The sequence below is a fragment of the Scomber scombrus genome, chromosome 6, assembly GCF_963691925.1.
Source record: "Scomber scombrus chromosome 6, fScoSco1.1, whole genome shotgun sequence".
Classification (NCBI taxonomy): Eukaryota; Metazoa; Chordata; class Actinopteri; order Scombriformes; family Scombridae; genus Scomber; species Scomber scombrus.
The window spans coordinates 7312556-7327870 of record NC_084975.1 but is presented as its reverse complement, the minus strand read 5'-3'; the positions used below and the strand labels follow the sequence as shown (position 1 = coordinate 7327870).

The window sequence follows — 15315 nt, the reverse complement described above, 5'->3', positions numbered from 1 at the left end:
TGGAAATCTTCCAAAGCTACAGCCTTTTTATACAAAATTCCCTCTTTTGGTCACTATTCTTTCACTGTAATTCAACAGGGAAATACAAATATTTGACTAACTCAGTCTGATGAAGCCTTGTGTTTTGAATACATTTTTCCTCAAAACAAGGATTTTGTTGCGCTTCACTTACACTGTAAAGCACATTAAGAAGGGATTATGTAATGTTCAGCATGAGCAGGAGGAATGATTACAGTCTGAAAAACCTCTTTCAGTGTTTATAATGGGCTGACTACTGCTTAAAGTCTTGAAAATGCATGTAATAATGTGGTAATAATCCACAACTGTAGAGAAAAATCAACAATATTAAAAAATCTTATATAGGTACAGTCAGGTTTAAGTTTGTGACTAACCCAGAAGAGTCAGAAAAGACAGGAAATGAGTCAGAAATCACTCCCAAAAATGGAGAATTACACCATGCCAGGCCGTTGGTGAGTTGTAAAATATCTCATCATACAAAAAGGTCTGGGCGTGGACTGAAGATCATAGACTGATTAGCAACGTATAACAGTGTGTGATTATTCCAGGGTGGATTTCTCCATCTGTCTACAAATACCATGTGGTATTTTGTGTTTCCGCTCAATCCGGGCCAACATTTCACTCCCAGACATATCTTAGACAGCAGGGCAAATATTAGTCCTGCTGTACCGTGCTGTCCTGGCTGTGTGGAACTCTGAGAATGCTAGCAGCCCACACACACACACACACACACACAGACACACACACACACACACACACGCTCATTCATACAGTACGTAGTACACATAGAGACGTACAGTATACACACCATGTGAAGACGCTTTCACAAAGCTGTCATGCGTCTCTACCAGTGTGTTAAATACACATTACGGTGTTTTTTATGCCTTTTGAGTCACTTGAACTTGAAAGGTCAATATATTTCTCCATTGGCCTTTCACCTGCAAAACTTTTTCTTTAGGTTTCGGATTTATTGGTTGTAAAAGTCTCACTGTGGCTGGTTGGAATGAACGGAGAGCGTTTGGCAGCCCCGTCCTGAGGCTTGTGAATGCAGCACAATGAGGGTTCAGTTGGGACTTGTTTCGTATGTTTGACTGTGCTGCATGTCAACGCAGTGGAAAGCTGAGAAAAAATAAGCAGTGTGGTAATCAGGGTTTGACAGATGTGGGTTTGTGGTATTGATGCTGCTGTTTTTGGACTGAGGCAACCAGTAGCTGATATTTTATGATTACATTCCTGATAAAATGTGACCTCAGTGACAAAAACCTAATTGTTGGTCTCAGATCAGTAAATGCTGCCTCTTAGAAGCGTGATTTAAGCTGTAGAAGCCAAATAAAAGCTGTATTTAGTTTAATCTACTCTTAACAAAACTAACTACCAAAGGAGGACTAACACAAATGTCAATAAATATACACGGTACCAGTCAAACGTTTGGACACACCTTTCCATTCACTGCAATGAGAAAGTGTGACTGTATTTGAGATGCAGCTAAAAAGAAAAAAACTACATAAAGAAATAAAATGTATACAGAAATTTAAATTTCATAGCAGGTTCCACTATTTTTATGTACCTTTCATGGGCAAGGAACCTCTAGGCCCAACTTTTAAATATTTATTGCATATATATTTTAAAATGTTTCCTTGTATTCATTTTAATCAATTTTTTCTTTTAGTACAGCCTTAGGAGTATGCTACCCTGCCTGATACTACACATATTGTTTGTTATACATAAAACATTTGCTTACTTGAGTCCTATAACATTCATGATTCATTCATGGGTGGCACAGATTGACTTACGTTTAAATAATATATATATATATGTAATGTTTTGTCTTAATGTAACTGTAATTATTGGTAGCAAAAAAACTTCATATACTGAAAATAATTACGGATTGTATGCCCATGCAGACACTATACAGTTTATACTATATATGTATATTAGGACAGACAAAGACACATACAAGCAGACACATATGACTTTTGACAGTTATCTTAATAAGGTGGGGAAAAACTGCTTCATTTTAACGTCCTTGTTTTTTTCATTAGTTTGTCACAAATGGAAAAGCATTTGAAATGAATGAATCACACTTCTCCCTCTCAGCCTGAACTTATTTTAGCACTAAAGACATTTCCTTTTCCCACAGACAGAAGGGCTTTCATTCCACTGCGAGCATGTATGGCATTTCCAAATGATATTCAATACACTCGACGTCCTATTTCCACTTTAGCAAAAGAGACTGACGCAATAACCAAATGCGCTGTACATCCTGAATAAAATGGAATATGAATGTAAGCGTGCAAGTTAGGGAAAAACACAGTGGCATACAGAGGTAGGAATATGTTGAAAACAATTCATTCATTCAGCACTTACTTCACAAAGAAACCTTAGAAAATTTGCATAGTTTTACACACCAACAATTGAATACACTCAATCTGCTTAATGTTGATCTTAGCAGACCCGTATGGAAGCCCATTTCCGTCAAGAAAAAAAAAAAAACATAATAAAAATAATTATCATTCAAAATTTTAATTATTTTATCAACACAAACTTGATTCCAGTGTCCATATTTTAAATATTTTTTCAGGTAACAATGACCCCCCTGCTTCTGCTGTGTGTGCTCTTGCCCCTCATCTCGGCAACGCCATTTGAAGAACATGACGGTAAGTGTGCACTGACGGAAAATGTATTTTAGTTTTCTTAAATGTTGACATTGTGCGAAATACACTTATTTACTTTCTTGCTGAGAGTTAGATGAGCAAATTGATACCACTCTGAAGTCTATATAGTAAATGTGAGATAAAGAATGGAAACAGTGGGAATCAGCTAACCTGGCTCTGTCCATGGTAAAGAAATCTGAAAAAACAACTATCAAAACCTCTAAAACTCACTTATTAACACATCTTATTTAGTTAATCTATAGGGGTTGTGTGAGTACAGTTCTTGGCCTGGTGCAGTGACTTGTGACCACAATGATAAGTGACATTTTGAGGTTACCAGGACAGCTTTTTACCCCAATTTCGAATCTTTATGCAAAACTAAGCATATATTGACTGTTAGCTGTAGCTCCATATTTAACAGACAGACTTGAGAAAGGTGGTAATCTTTTCATCTTACTTTACCAAAACTGTTCCTTTACATGTCATCTTCTGAGAAATAAAGTGCTTATCAGTCCTGTCATTCTCTCTTGTGTAATCTTTCAGATTTTGAGGCAAATTCTGTCTTTTTCGTAGTTCTTGTCTCACCTCTAGAGCTCATTTTCTTCCTATGTGCCTTTTGTTAGTTTATTGTTTAAGTGGTCCTAACCACGGACATTGTGGAAGTCCTTGAAGTCTGTTTTAAAGATTAAAAACAACATTAAACGACTGTGCCACAGTCTTAATTTTATAAATGATTATAAAACAAATTTATTTTTCCAAACCACTCTGTAAATCTGCACTACATACACTATAAGTTTGAACCCTCATTAAAAATAAATACTTTGAAAAATGAACCTTGATCTCTCTTCACCCCAGAGATGGATGGCACATTGCGTGTCAGCATCCCAATGGAGGTGCCTCTCCGTCCTCTGATGGGCGGGAAGGTAGTGGTGCCATGCTACTTCCAGGACAACACTGTCAACGACCCCGGTGCCCCAACTGTCGCTCCGCTCTCCCATCGTATCAAATGGTCCTACGTCACCAAGGAGAAAGTCACCACGATACTGGTGGCATCAGAGGGAAAAGTTAATGTGGAGATAGAGTATTTAGACAGAGTGACAATGGTCAACTACCCACTCGTGCCCACCGATGCCACCCTGGAGATTACAGAGCTGAGGTCCAAAGATTCTGGCACCTACCGCTGCGAGGTGACGCATGGCATTGAGGATAACTACGACTCTGTGGAGGTCCAGGTTCAGGGTATGCCACAGAAACATTAAAAAATCTCTTTTGATTTGGGCCACTACAAAATGAAAGTCAAGTTCCAACATAGTTCGTCCAAACACCGAACAGACAGTTATGACTCTATTCAAAAGGTTTTCTCAAGCTAAAAGTTAACAACATGGGTTCAAAGTTGCCAAAACACTGCCTACCATTTTACTTCATTGTATACTTTCCTCAAAGACAATTCTTTCAATGCACACGTAGAGCCCAGGATGTAATACCGAATGTTCAGAGTTAAGTGTTCAAGTTGTAGGAGGTCTGGAGGAAATCTGTGTCAAAAAATATGTATAAAAAGACCTTTGAAAATCCTGCAGCAGTAATTCAGTTGGCTGACCTTTCCATCATTATGACATTACTGTCTTATCATGTCCACTGTCTTGTGATTTTTGGGATTTGTGGTGAAATTCAAGCAATACTGCTGTTAGAAAAAAAAAAATTGAATTGGCATTAAGAGATAAAAGGTATTCCATCATAGTTATTCAGCTCATTTTCTATAACTCACAGGTATTGTGTTCCACTACCGAGCCATCTCCACCCGCTACACCTTGACGTTTGAGAAGGCAAAGGCTGCTTGCATTCAGAACAGTGCCACCATCGCCACCCCAGCCCAACTTCAGGCCGCCTACGATGATGGATACCACCAGTGTGATGCTGGATGGCTGTCGGATCAGACTGTCAGGTAGTATTCATCCATTCATTCATGGTTATTTTATTCAAGATTGCTGGTAAGGGCAGTCTGTCACAAAGTCACACAGATCAAACACATTCAAACTCAATCCTACAAGCAATTTAAAGCTTCCAGTTCACCTACGCTTTATGTTTTTGGACTGTGGAAAACACCCAGAGGAGACTCAAACAGACAAACTGAAAACACCAAACAGAAAGGCCGGCAGGATTAAATATATAACCTTCTTTGCTGTAAATAATTAGTGCCACGGGTGCTAAGCTCCGAGGCACTCCCTCTACAGCAGTAAAGATGTAGAGAGAGTGCCTCGGGGCGAAGCCTTCATGGTGGTCATCATAAAACACATGACCTTTTTACACACATTACGTTTTATGATGTTCCCAATGAAGGCCACAAGTAAACACGTATTGGTTTATTAATAAAGTTGTTCTATACTTCAAGTGTTGCTGTTTTTACATAACATGTAAACTTTTCAAACTATGAGCAGTCAAACGAGGAGTGGAAATCACTTTTTCTTCAAAGTTAAAGCGGAAGCGTCAGTTAGCTTGAGTGCGAGAAGCAGTAAAAAATAAACGCAATTTTTATTTTTAACTCGAGCTCACGGCCAAACCGTAAAAAGGAGACAAATAATTTTTTGTCAAAATGTAGACATAGGTGTCGGGATTCATAAAATGTGACGTTGACAGGCGGGGTCTGCACAAAATTTAAACGGGGGGTCCGAGACTGCGGGAATACCTGTCTCGCTCCCCATTGACCCTTATGTAATCATCTTTTTTTTTTCAAAAGAATCTCACTATGTTTTTGCACTGAGCTTACTCACTCATTTTAAGGAATATCTGAATAAAATAAATACTGTCAGAATCTACCGACTTCTGTGTCTCTCACAGTGTTTTCGGTTTTTGGACAGGAGTTACGGTTTTCTCACAGTTTGCAATTGTTCGGGACCTTGTCAGAAGCCAAATTCTGGGGCATTTTTGAGAATTGTTTCCATGCAGATTCTCAAATAGCCGTAGCAACCATAGCAACCGTAGATCCTTAGCTGACCTTAGATACTTACACTTGATACTGACTAGTAAGATGTACTTAATACTCGAAACCAGAATATGATCAGGGTGACTTTTGAACCGGGATGAGTACATGATTTCTTTCCAGTCAATTTCCAAGCATATTTCCAGTCATAAAAAAGTATTATAAAATCTACTCTCTTAATGATAAGATTTACTTAATTATTTCATAACAGTGATGTTCCTGTCTGTGAAAAAATGAAGTAGACTTTAATTAATTAGTTTAAATAAATATTATTTATGCTTAAATATGATGAACATTTACTTAATATTTCAGGGATGTGAATTTGAGAATAAAGTACAAAGTTCATATTGGTGCTGTAGCAATAGTGCTAAAGTAAAGGTGCTGACTTACTCCAGCAGAAGTGCTTTGTCAGATGTCCAAACAGAGTCCAACACACACACACACACACACACACACACACACACACACACACACACACACACACACACCTTCACAAAGTCGAATTTGTGGCATCCAACAATTTCTGAACCTTTCCAAAACCAACAATCCAACAAAATACCATCCAGTGCCATCTGTTTTAAGTTTAAGTTGCAAATATTAAAACAGATTAATATAATTTCCATTTCCATGGAAATAAAACAAAATCAAACTGTAAGAGAACTGATGTCCAGCTATTAACTACTACCTCTTTCATCCCCTCCAGGTACCCCATCCATGAACCACGTGAACGTTGCTTTGGAGACAAGGAGACCTTTCCTGGAGTGAGAACCTATGGCGTGAGAGACGTTAACGAAACCTACGACGTGTACTGTTTTGCTGAGAAAATGTCAGGTACTCTCATCGGTCTCATCTCAGCTTTCTTATCTCTCCTTTTACATACCTTTTGTTTTCATAAAATGTAATGGTTAGTTTTAAGGTAAGTTTGATTGTGGAGTTCATCCATTACTTAGCTGTTTATTTCACCTGTTCATCCATTAATTGTATTTATTTATTTTAACTTACTGTTTATGCATTACATTTAGGAAACTATTTTACCTGTTTATCTGTTGCTTTTGGACAATTATTTTAAATGTACATATATCCTCTCCTAGCTCATTTAAAAAAAACTATCCATCCACTACTTTTAACAAAACTTCAACATCTTTTCTAGCTTGCTAACTAGATTTCATACACAGTGTGTACCATACATTCAGCCTATTGTAGCTGGTAGCCTACCGGCTATTGTGACAATAAATTTATTAAAAATCTGCATTACATCAATTAGTAATCCATGTATGGTTGTTATCAGATTACAGTATAATTTCTCATTTGAAAACGTACTACTTCATAATCTTGCCATGTACCTGCTGGCAACTGCAGACGTACCCAATGAGGGAACTAATACCCTGTTTGGATTTGCCACTGCTGTAGTTACATCAAACTTTTTTGCTGAAAACTCAACTGTATACTGTCATGTCAATGCAGTATATTCAAACACAGTAGAGAAGCATTGCACTGACTGTGTTCGTCCCCTTGCTTCCTCCTCTCTCCTCCCAGGCAGAGTCTTCTACTCTATGTCTATAGAGAAGTTTACCTTCTACGAAGCCGGAGATCAGTGTGGTAAACTCGGTGCTCGGCTCGCCACCACCGGAGAGCTTTACTTGGCCTGGAAGTCTGGCATGGATGTGTGTAACGCGGGCTGGCTGGCAGACAGGAGCGTACGTTACCCCATTAACATCGCCAGGCCTCAGTGTGGAGGAGGGCTTCTGGGAGTGAGAACCGTCTACCTGTTCCCCAACCAGACAGGATACCCCTACCCAGACACCCGCTACGACGCCATCTGCTTCAGTGGTAAGTCCTTCTGAGACAGTTTGTTATCAACACTGCATTGTGGCAGCTTATTTTGTGGTAAGATCCTTTTCAGATATAACTGAATGATGTAAGAGGTCTAATTAGAAGTAATCATATCAACTAATCAATTTGCTGATTAATAACACCTTAACAATCTCAGTCTTATCAAGCCACCCAGAGAACTTTAAATCAAGCCTGATGCAATCTTGTGTCACAAACAGCTGGTGAGGATGAGGGTGCAGTGCCTGGGAGGACCACCCCCTTCCCAGACATCATCCGCATGACACCCGCCCCTGGGCTTTATCCAGGCCTCACCCCCCGACCTGGAGGTGAGGAGATCAAGCGTGGAGAGGTGGGCACCCTCTCCCCACTGCCCATCCCACCCAGTGTGGTGGACACATTCATTAAAGTGACTCCTGGACTGGATCTCACAGATGCTGCCATGGGTCCTACAGGTACGACTATAAACACCCATTGGACCATATTTCATTGTCCGCATGCTTTAACCTCTTTTGCAGAAGCCTTTGGACACCCATGTTGAGTTGTTGTGATTTATACTATTTGGTCTCGAGTAGACTTTGTAGGAGGTGGCCCTTAAAATAAGAAGCAACGCTGTCATTATCCAGTCTGTAGTTGAACACCTCTGCTGAGGCGAGACTTTGTTTCCCTAACCCAAAAATATATCAAAATGTCTGTAAAAATATTCAAGTATTCAAGAATTTCAGTCTCTCTAAGGTATCTACTCTCATGCTTTGTGCTATTTTTATTACAATTTACTGCTAAACAAACCACTTCCACCGACTTGTCTCATGCATACCTGCGGGTTAAAAGCCCCATTCACTTAGTCATTGTTGTCATTGGCAAACCAAAACATTACTAACCACAATGTAGTCAATAAAAGACTAAAAGCTATGAATGAAAAAGCAATGAGGAATGCAACTAAGTCTAGACAAAGTAAAACTGTGAAGAAAAGTTATCAAATTACACACTTTCTTCCTTGCTTCCTGGTCTTTTCCCACCTCCCTCTTCACTACAGGTGTGGTGTTCCACTACCGACCCATTACAGGCCGGTACACACTGTCCTTCTTGGAGGCTCACAAAGCCTGTCAGAGTATCGGAGCGGCCGTCGCTAGCCCCCAGCAGCTACAGGCAGCCTTTGAGAAAGGTCTGCACCAATGTGATGCTGGCTGGCTCCGCGACCAGACTGTCAGGTGAGCTGGAGGCACATAGACCACTATATATGAGTGTTACACATACTGTATACTAAGCTGGTCAAAAACCAGATAAGCTTTTAATAATTTCGAACTTATCTTAACTCCTTTTTCTGCACAGTTGTCTAAATTTGTTCTTATAGGCAAAAGGTAAAGAAGCCAATTCAAGGAGGTGTATTTTAGCAAAGCAGAGTAATAATATTCTGCACCAACATCCTCTTTCATGCTCAGGTATCCCATCGTGTCACCCAGAGATAACTGTGCTGGTAATCTGCCACACATTCCAGGGGTCAGATCCTATGGCTTGAGGCCAGCCAACGAACTCTATGATGTGTTTTGTTACGTAGAACGTCTGGAAGGTGAGGGGCATGAAGCAACTCACAGCCTGAAGCAATTTATTTATGATACGATACAATACTAAATGTATTTTTTTTAATATCTATCTGTCTCTCTTTTCTGAATGCTGCTCTCTCTCTCTCTAAGGTGAGGTCTTCTTCACCAGCGACTATGACAGCTTCTCCTATGAGGAGGCTGTGCAGCACTGCCACAAACTCAACACCACCCTTGCCACCCCCGGGCATCTGTACGCCGCCTGGAATAAAGGATTTGATAAGTGCCGTCCAGGCTGGCTGATGGACCGCAGTGTCCGCTACCCCATCACAAATCCCAGGGCCCACTGTGGTGGTGGCCAGGTGGGGGTCAACATCATCTACGCCTACCCCAACCAAACCGGCTTCCCTGATGAGCACTCACGCTACGATGCCTATTGTTTCAAAGGTAGGAAAACTTTGTGTAACTGAAGTCATCTTACATAATTTTTGGCTACTAAAGTTAGAATAAATGTCAGTTTCTATTTGAGGGCTGCCAGTCTGCAAAATTAAAATATATTTACTGACTTTAAGAGAATTAGTAATACTTCAGTGTGTTGGTCCAGGACACTTTGAGGATACATTGCAGTGAAAGCAGAAACACACTAGCAGACCAAACCAAACCAGGAATGAATGTTCCCCTATATTGTTGCATTTAGTAATATACAGTAATTGTCTAGATATCGTAGAACATAAACACTTTCCAACAATATTGGTTCACCATAACAATGATGATATGCATTGGTATTTTATTGATATAACTATTTATAAGTAGCAGTACTAGTATTGACATATGCACAGCATTGTATGTTAGGAATCAAATACTATTTATATCCAAATTATACTATATCTGAAATATATCTGTACTAATCTATCTACTCTTTGTTTTTCAGCTGAACTCCCAATCACCCATGTTGAAAATGAGACCAGTATGAACTTGACGATGGTGGTGGTGGATGTTATCAACAAGACAACAGTCACAGTTGATCACTTTGCTCCCACTAGTAAGACAGTTGTATGAAATGCTCTCTCTCGCATGAATATTTCACATAAATGTTAATAGGCTTGTTGGATGTTTTACGATGCTCTAATCCGGTATTCTGTTTTGTTTGTTTTTAGTTGAAACTGTTGTAGAGTACAATGAAACCGAAACCAGCCTAAATATTACTGACATAGAGGAGATCATCAACAAGACAACCATCACAACTCAGCAAGTTGTTCCTACTGGTAAGAACTGGAGACAACTGCAGTTAGTCTCTGTAAATGTGGCCGCAATAATTAAAATAAATCCAGCTAAACTCAAATTAATTATGCTCAACAGAATATTCTTAAACAGGATTTAATAAAAAGGATAGTAGCTAATGAATTCTTCATGTTTCCCCCAGTGACACCCATTTTACCTCCAGTCCATGTTGATGCATCAGGCTCTGGTTCAGCTGATCATTCAGCCAGCGGGGAAATCTCAGGGGAGTCCAGCACCTCAGGCGCAAGTGGTGACGTCTCTGGCTCAGGACGGGAAGTCGTCTTCAGCGGTCGCACTGACATCTCCTCTGGAGACCAGTCTGCCTCTGGAGGTCCACAGGAGGCAGAAGGTGGTAGTGCTGTCACCTTCACATCTGGAGAACCCGGTAGTGCATCTGCCTCTGGATCTGGGGAGGGATTTGACAGACAACACTCAGGCTTCGATCAATCAGGATCAGGTTTTACCAGTGCTAGTGGTGGTATTAGTGGTAGTGGTGGAGAGTCATTGATCACCATAGTGGATGAGAAGATTGAAGAGGTGTTGACCCACCAAACATTCACTGAACAGGAGTTAGGCAGTGGAGGCTTCCTGACATCAGGTATGTCCGGATCAGGAATTATGTCCGGATCAGGAAGTATGTTCGGATCAGGAATTATGTCCGGATCAGGAAGTATGTCCGGATCAGGAAGTATGTCCGGATCAGGAAGTATGTCTGGGTCAGGCACCAGTGGATTCTCTGGCATATCATTCATCGATCACAGTGGTGTTGACCTTACAGTCCAGTCATCTGAGCAGGAAGCGTATCGTCCCTCTGGATCAGGGTACCCCAGTGGATTTCCAAGTGGTTTTCCATCTGGTGCATCAGGCAGCGGCTCTGCCTCTGGAGACTCTTCCCAGCATCGTGGTGATGTCATCTACTTAACAGACGATGGCATGATGGAGGTAACCATGCAGCAACCAACACGTGTTCCTGAGCAGGGCCGGGGGGTAGTAGAGATTAGCGGGCAAGGGAGTGGGTCAGGGTTCCACTATGAATTCAGTGGCACTTTGGACCAAAGCTTGCATGTCTCAGGCAGTGGAGCCCATCATGAAAAACCATCCACTGAGGAGCTTTCCATAGCCCTACAGCCTGGATCCACAATGGCTTATCCAGAGTACGTTGCTAATCTTGCTCAATCAGGACATGAAGAGGAGGAACAGGAAAGCCGTGCAGGACCAACAGTTTATGTTGTGACTCCGGATGCAGCCACCGGCAGCCCAACCACAGCACCATCAGTGTCATTATCAACCCCTGCTGTTTTGGAGGAACCTGAAGCAGTAGAAGGTATGTGGTTTTAGGCATTTGCTGTAATTCTGTAATGTTCAACAATTTGGGAAATACACTTGTTTGTTCACCAAAGTATCCTAGCAATCGTCCTTATCACCACTATATACACAAACAAGCAAGCAAACAAAATAGCCTCTTTCTTTTCTGTCAACCTCTGCAGACCCCTGTGATCCAAATCCCTGTGGTTCAGGATCCTGCTCTGTGCAGGGAGAGCTTGCTGTGTGTCAGTGTCCTAATGGTTTCTCTGGTGAAGACTGCTCAACACGTGAGTCACCAATACAACACATGGCACAGTACCTGAAGAGCTAGAAAAAGCTTGATACCAATACAGGAATCCCATCTTTTATCTGATTTTAAAATATGTATATGTGCATAGGACAGTCAAATCTGTGTTTTAATGTGTGTGTTTGTGTGTGCAGCTGTACAGGGCTGTGCAGAGGGCTGGTTGGAGTTCAAGGGCAGCTGTTACCTCCACTTTGCGGAACGACACACCTGGTCTGAGGCTGAGCAGCGCTGCCAGGAGCTAAACGCTCACCTGGTCAGCATCAGCTCCCAGGAGGAGCAGCAGTTTGTGAACTGTGAGTAGCTGTATGTGTGTGCAAGAAAGTATACAGTATATGTCTATCTGTGTGTTTTGCATGTATAAACCATTGACTTTATGAAGATGGACGTAGCCAGGCGTGACTGAAGCTGGTTTGAAACTCTGAGTTGCTGCTTATGGTTAGTTTGGAGCCAGGACCTTCCAGATAAGAAATGCAGGATGAAACCAGCCCGTCTACTGTAAATGCTAGCTTACTGGGTATCATGCACAATTTTTGCAACTGAGACGGTCACCATATTGACATAAACTTTTCTCTAGAAATAAAAGTTTACCTTTTTTGAATGGGAGTCAATTGGAGTTGGGATTTTTCTCAAGTGGTGGTAGTTTCTTCTTGGTATAAAACATACCAGAAGTCACTTTACAGAATATACTGTGTGTGAAAATATATGATATAATATGTAAGAAAAGGGGAGAATTTCTAACTTTTAAAGGCTATAAATGCTAGATCACTGTTCAAGGGTGGGAAGCCGGTGAGGGATCATGTCATTATCACTGTAGTAGTGACTTCTACTTGTTGCTCAGAGGCCTGCAAACAGTGGGCTAGAATCTGGAGGGGGTAGCATGAACCTCCATGTCTGTTATATCGTTTAGCACGACATTGTGACATTCATAGCATTGCACTGATTTACTTTGTAGGATTATTATGGGTCAATATCAATTTGGCCAGCATAATTCATGGGAACAACATGGTTAATTTGCCTCAAATGTCAAATCTTTTTGCATTGCAGCTAATGGTCAGGACTACCAGTGGATAGGACTCAATGACAAAGATGTTCAGAATGAGTTCCACTGGACAGATGGCACTCCTCTGGTGAGCATAGTCTATTCATCTATATGCTCAGGAACTCATCATAGTTTATTGTTAGTTCTAGTAATTCAACTGTATTACATTTCTTTGTCTCTACATATGAACCTTTCAGTTTTTTCATCATGCAGTTGATGCTCAGTGATATTTAACTTTGCTCCATTACTCAAATATTGTCTTTTTTTTTTATTATGCTGATCATCTTTGTAACCTCCTAAGACATTTGTGAACTGGAGGCCCAACCAACCAGATAACTACTTCGACTCCGGAGAGGATTGTGTGGTGATGATCTGGCATGAGGGTGGTCAGTGGAACGATGTGCCCTGCAACTATCACCTTCCCTTCATCTGCAAGACTGGACCTGGTAAGCTTATGCAGCTGGAGTACTACATGTATCTCTCGTCAGGAGTCTAGCGATCATTACTTTGCTCTGTAGGTAAAATTTACTTGGGTTACTGAACACGATAGAACATGCAGTTGGATTACTAAAAGGATGGATTTTCCGTGATTGGAAATTATGTCAGTCATAAAGGGATGTGGCTATCGTGAAATCAGCTCATTGTGAAACTTTGGGCCTCGATCAATCATTACAAAAATATTGTTGAAAAGGCCACAACACATAAATATCAGGAGACTTGTGTGGATTTTTTAAATATGCATCACACAAGTGTCTAAGGGTAAGTTTAGATTGATACATTTGATAGAATTGGGGTATTTCTGTTATGTGAGACTGGCAAGAGACTTTCTGTAGATTGCCTATAAGCCACTGAATGTTGCAAACATTTATCAGTGGTTTATTTTTGTATTAACTGAAGTCTGTCTCTATCAGTCACATGTGGGGCACCCCCTGAGGTGGAGCACAGCCGGCCGATGGGCGGCAGTAGAGAGCACTACCCCGTCAACTCTATAGTCCGCTACCAGTGTGACCCAGGCTTCACACAGCGCCACCTGCCAGTCATACGCTGTATGGCAAATGGACAGTGGGAGGAGCCACAAGTGGAATGTATAGAGGGTGAGTGCTGAGAGATACTGATATATGTATTTTCTTCCGTACTGTAAAAATGTTTGTATTTTAAATGAGTAGTATGTAGAATTTAGTGGCATCTAGTGGTAAGATTGCAGATTGCAACAAAGTAAAACCCCCACTCCCTCCTTTCAAGTTTGTAGGAGAATCTATGGTGGCCACAAAACTGGCAAAAAAAACATGTAAGGCCCTCTTGAGAGCCAGTGTTTGGTTTGTCTGTTCTGGCCTACTATAGAAATATGGCCGGAAGGGGAATCACTCCCTACGTAGATATAGAGGGCTCATTCTAAGGTAACAAAACACAACGATTCTTATTTTCAGGTGATTATATACCAATTAAAACATACTTACAGTATGCATAATATTTTTCCTTTCTGCCATGCTACATGCCACTAAATTATCTACATTGGACCTTTAATACAGCATGCAAGTGTAATAGTTTTACCTTGTTTTAAGCAACACCTCATACAATACTGATTATGTATTATTCATTATAGAAGTGGTGGATCCAAGTTAAATATGATCTGTAATAGTGTGTCTTATTTGTAATAAAAGGAATGCAGAATAAATGGAAGATGCAGATGCAAGTAGTAGATTTAAACTTGTGAAACTCTGTATTAGAGAGGCAAGTGTAATTTTTGACACACTAGAAATACACCTCCTGCAGAGCTTTCAACATTATACTGGTGAGGAGCCCATGGCAGCTTTTAAAATGGATCCTTTTGCCACACCACTCACCTCAGGGTAATTGAGCAACTCTTTTGGCAGCTCGTGTTTACATGATGTCATCAGTATGCGTACCTTTTCTCCCTCAGCCACCGCCAACAGTAACAGGCTACACAAAAGATCCCTCAGAAGCAGAAGTAAAGGGGTCAGCAGCCAACAGGAACAGAGGAAGCTGCTCTGAGCAGGACTGAAAGGACATACAACACAGAGTCAAAAAGGACCCCTTTTATAAGAAAGCATGAACACCGATGCCAACGCCCGACAAAAAGATAACGCTCCTTCCCTGTATATACAAACACTAAAGCACATTTAGACAGTGATGGTCTCTAATTGACTAACATTTTGGACCTTTGAGTGTCACTCTGCAACTTTTAAAGACAGTTTTTCAGAATATGTATTTATAGCATCTAATTTATAGCTGTGATCCAGTATTTGGGGAAAAAAATATTATTTCAATGCACAAGTTTAAAAATTCTATCAGTTGCCAGCACTGCACTTAAGTAAGAAAACACAAGATAAACTAATCAAACA

At 40.7% G+C, this 15315-nt stretch overlaps 1 protein-coding gene across 1 annotated transcript; it reads left to right on the top strand.

The window, feature by feature from the left end:
* Nucleotides 1–2605: 2605 nt before the first annotated feature.
* acanb (aggrecan b) lies at nt 2606–15026 on the top strand. The gene is made up of 18 exons (XM_062420820.1): nt 2606–2675; nt 3528–3911; nt 4440–4614; nt 6353–6480; nt 7186–7479; nt 7701–7934; nt 8516–8690; nt 8922–9049; nt 9174–9467; nt 9952–10016; nt 10237–10268; nt 10433–11625; nt 11789–11893; nt 12048–12206; nt 12958–13040; nt 13254–13398; nt 13864–14046; nt 14874–15026. The coding sequence occupies exons 1-18, from the start codon at nt 2606–2608 to the stop codon at nt 14963–14965; spliced, it is 3939 nt and encodes a 1312-aa protein (XP_062276804.1). The 3' UTR covers nt 14966–15026.
* The last annotated feature ends 289 nt before the right edge of the window (nt 15027–15315 follow it).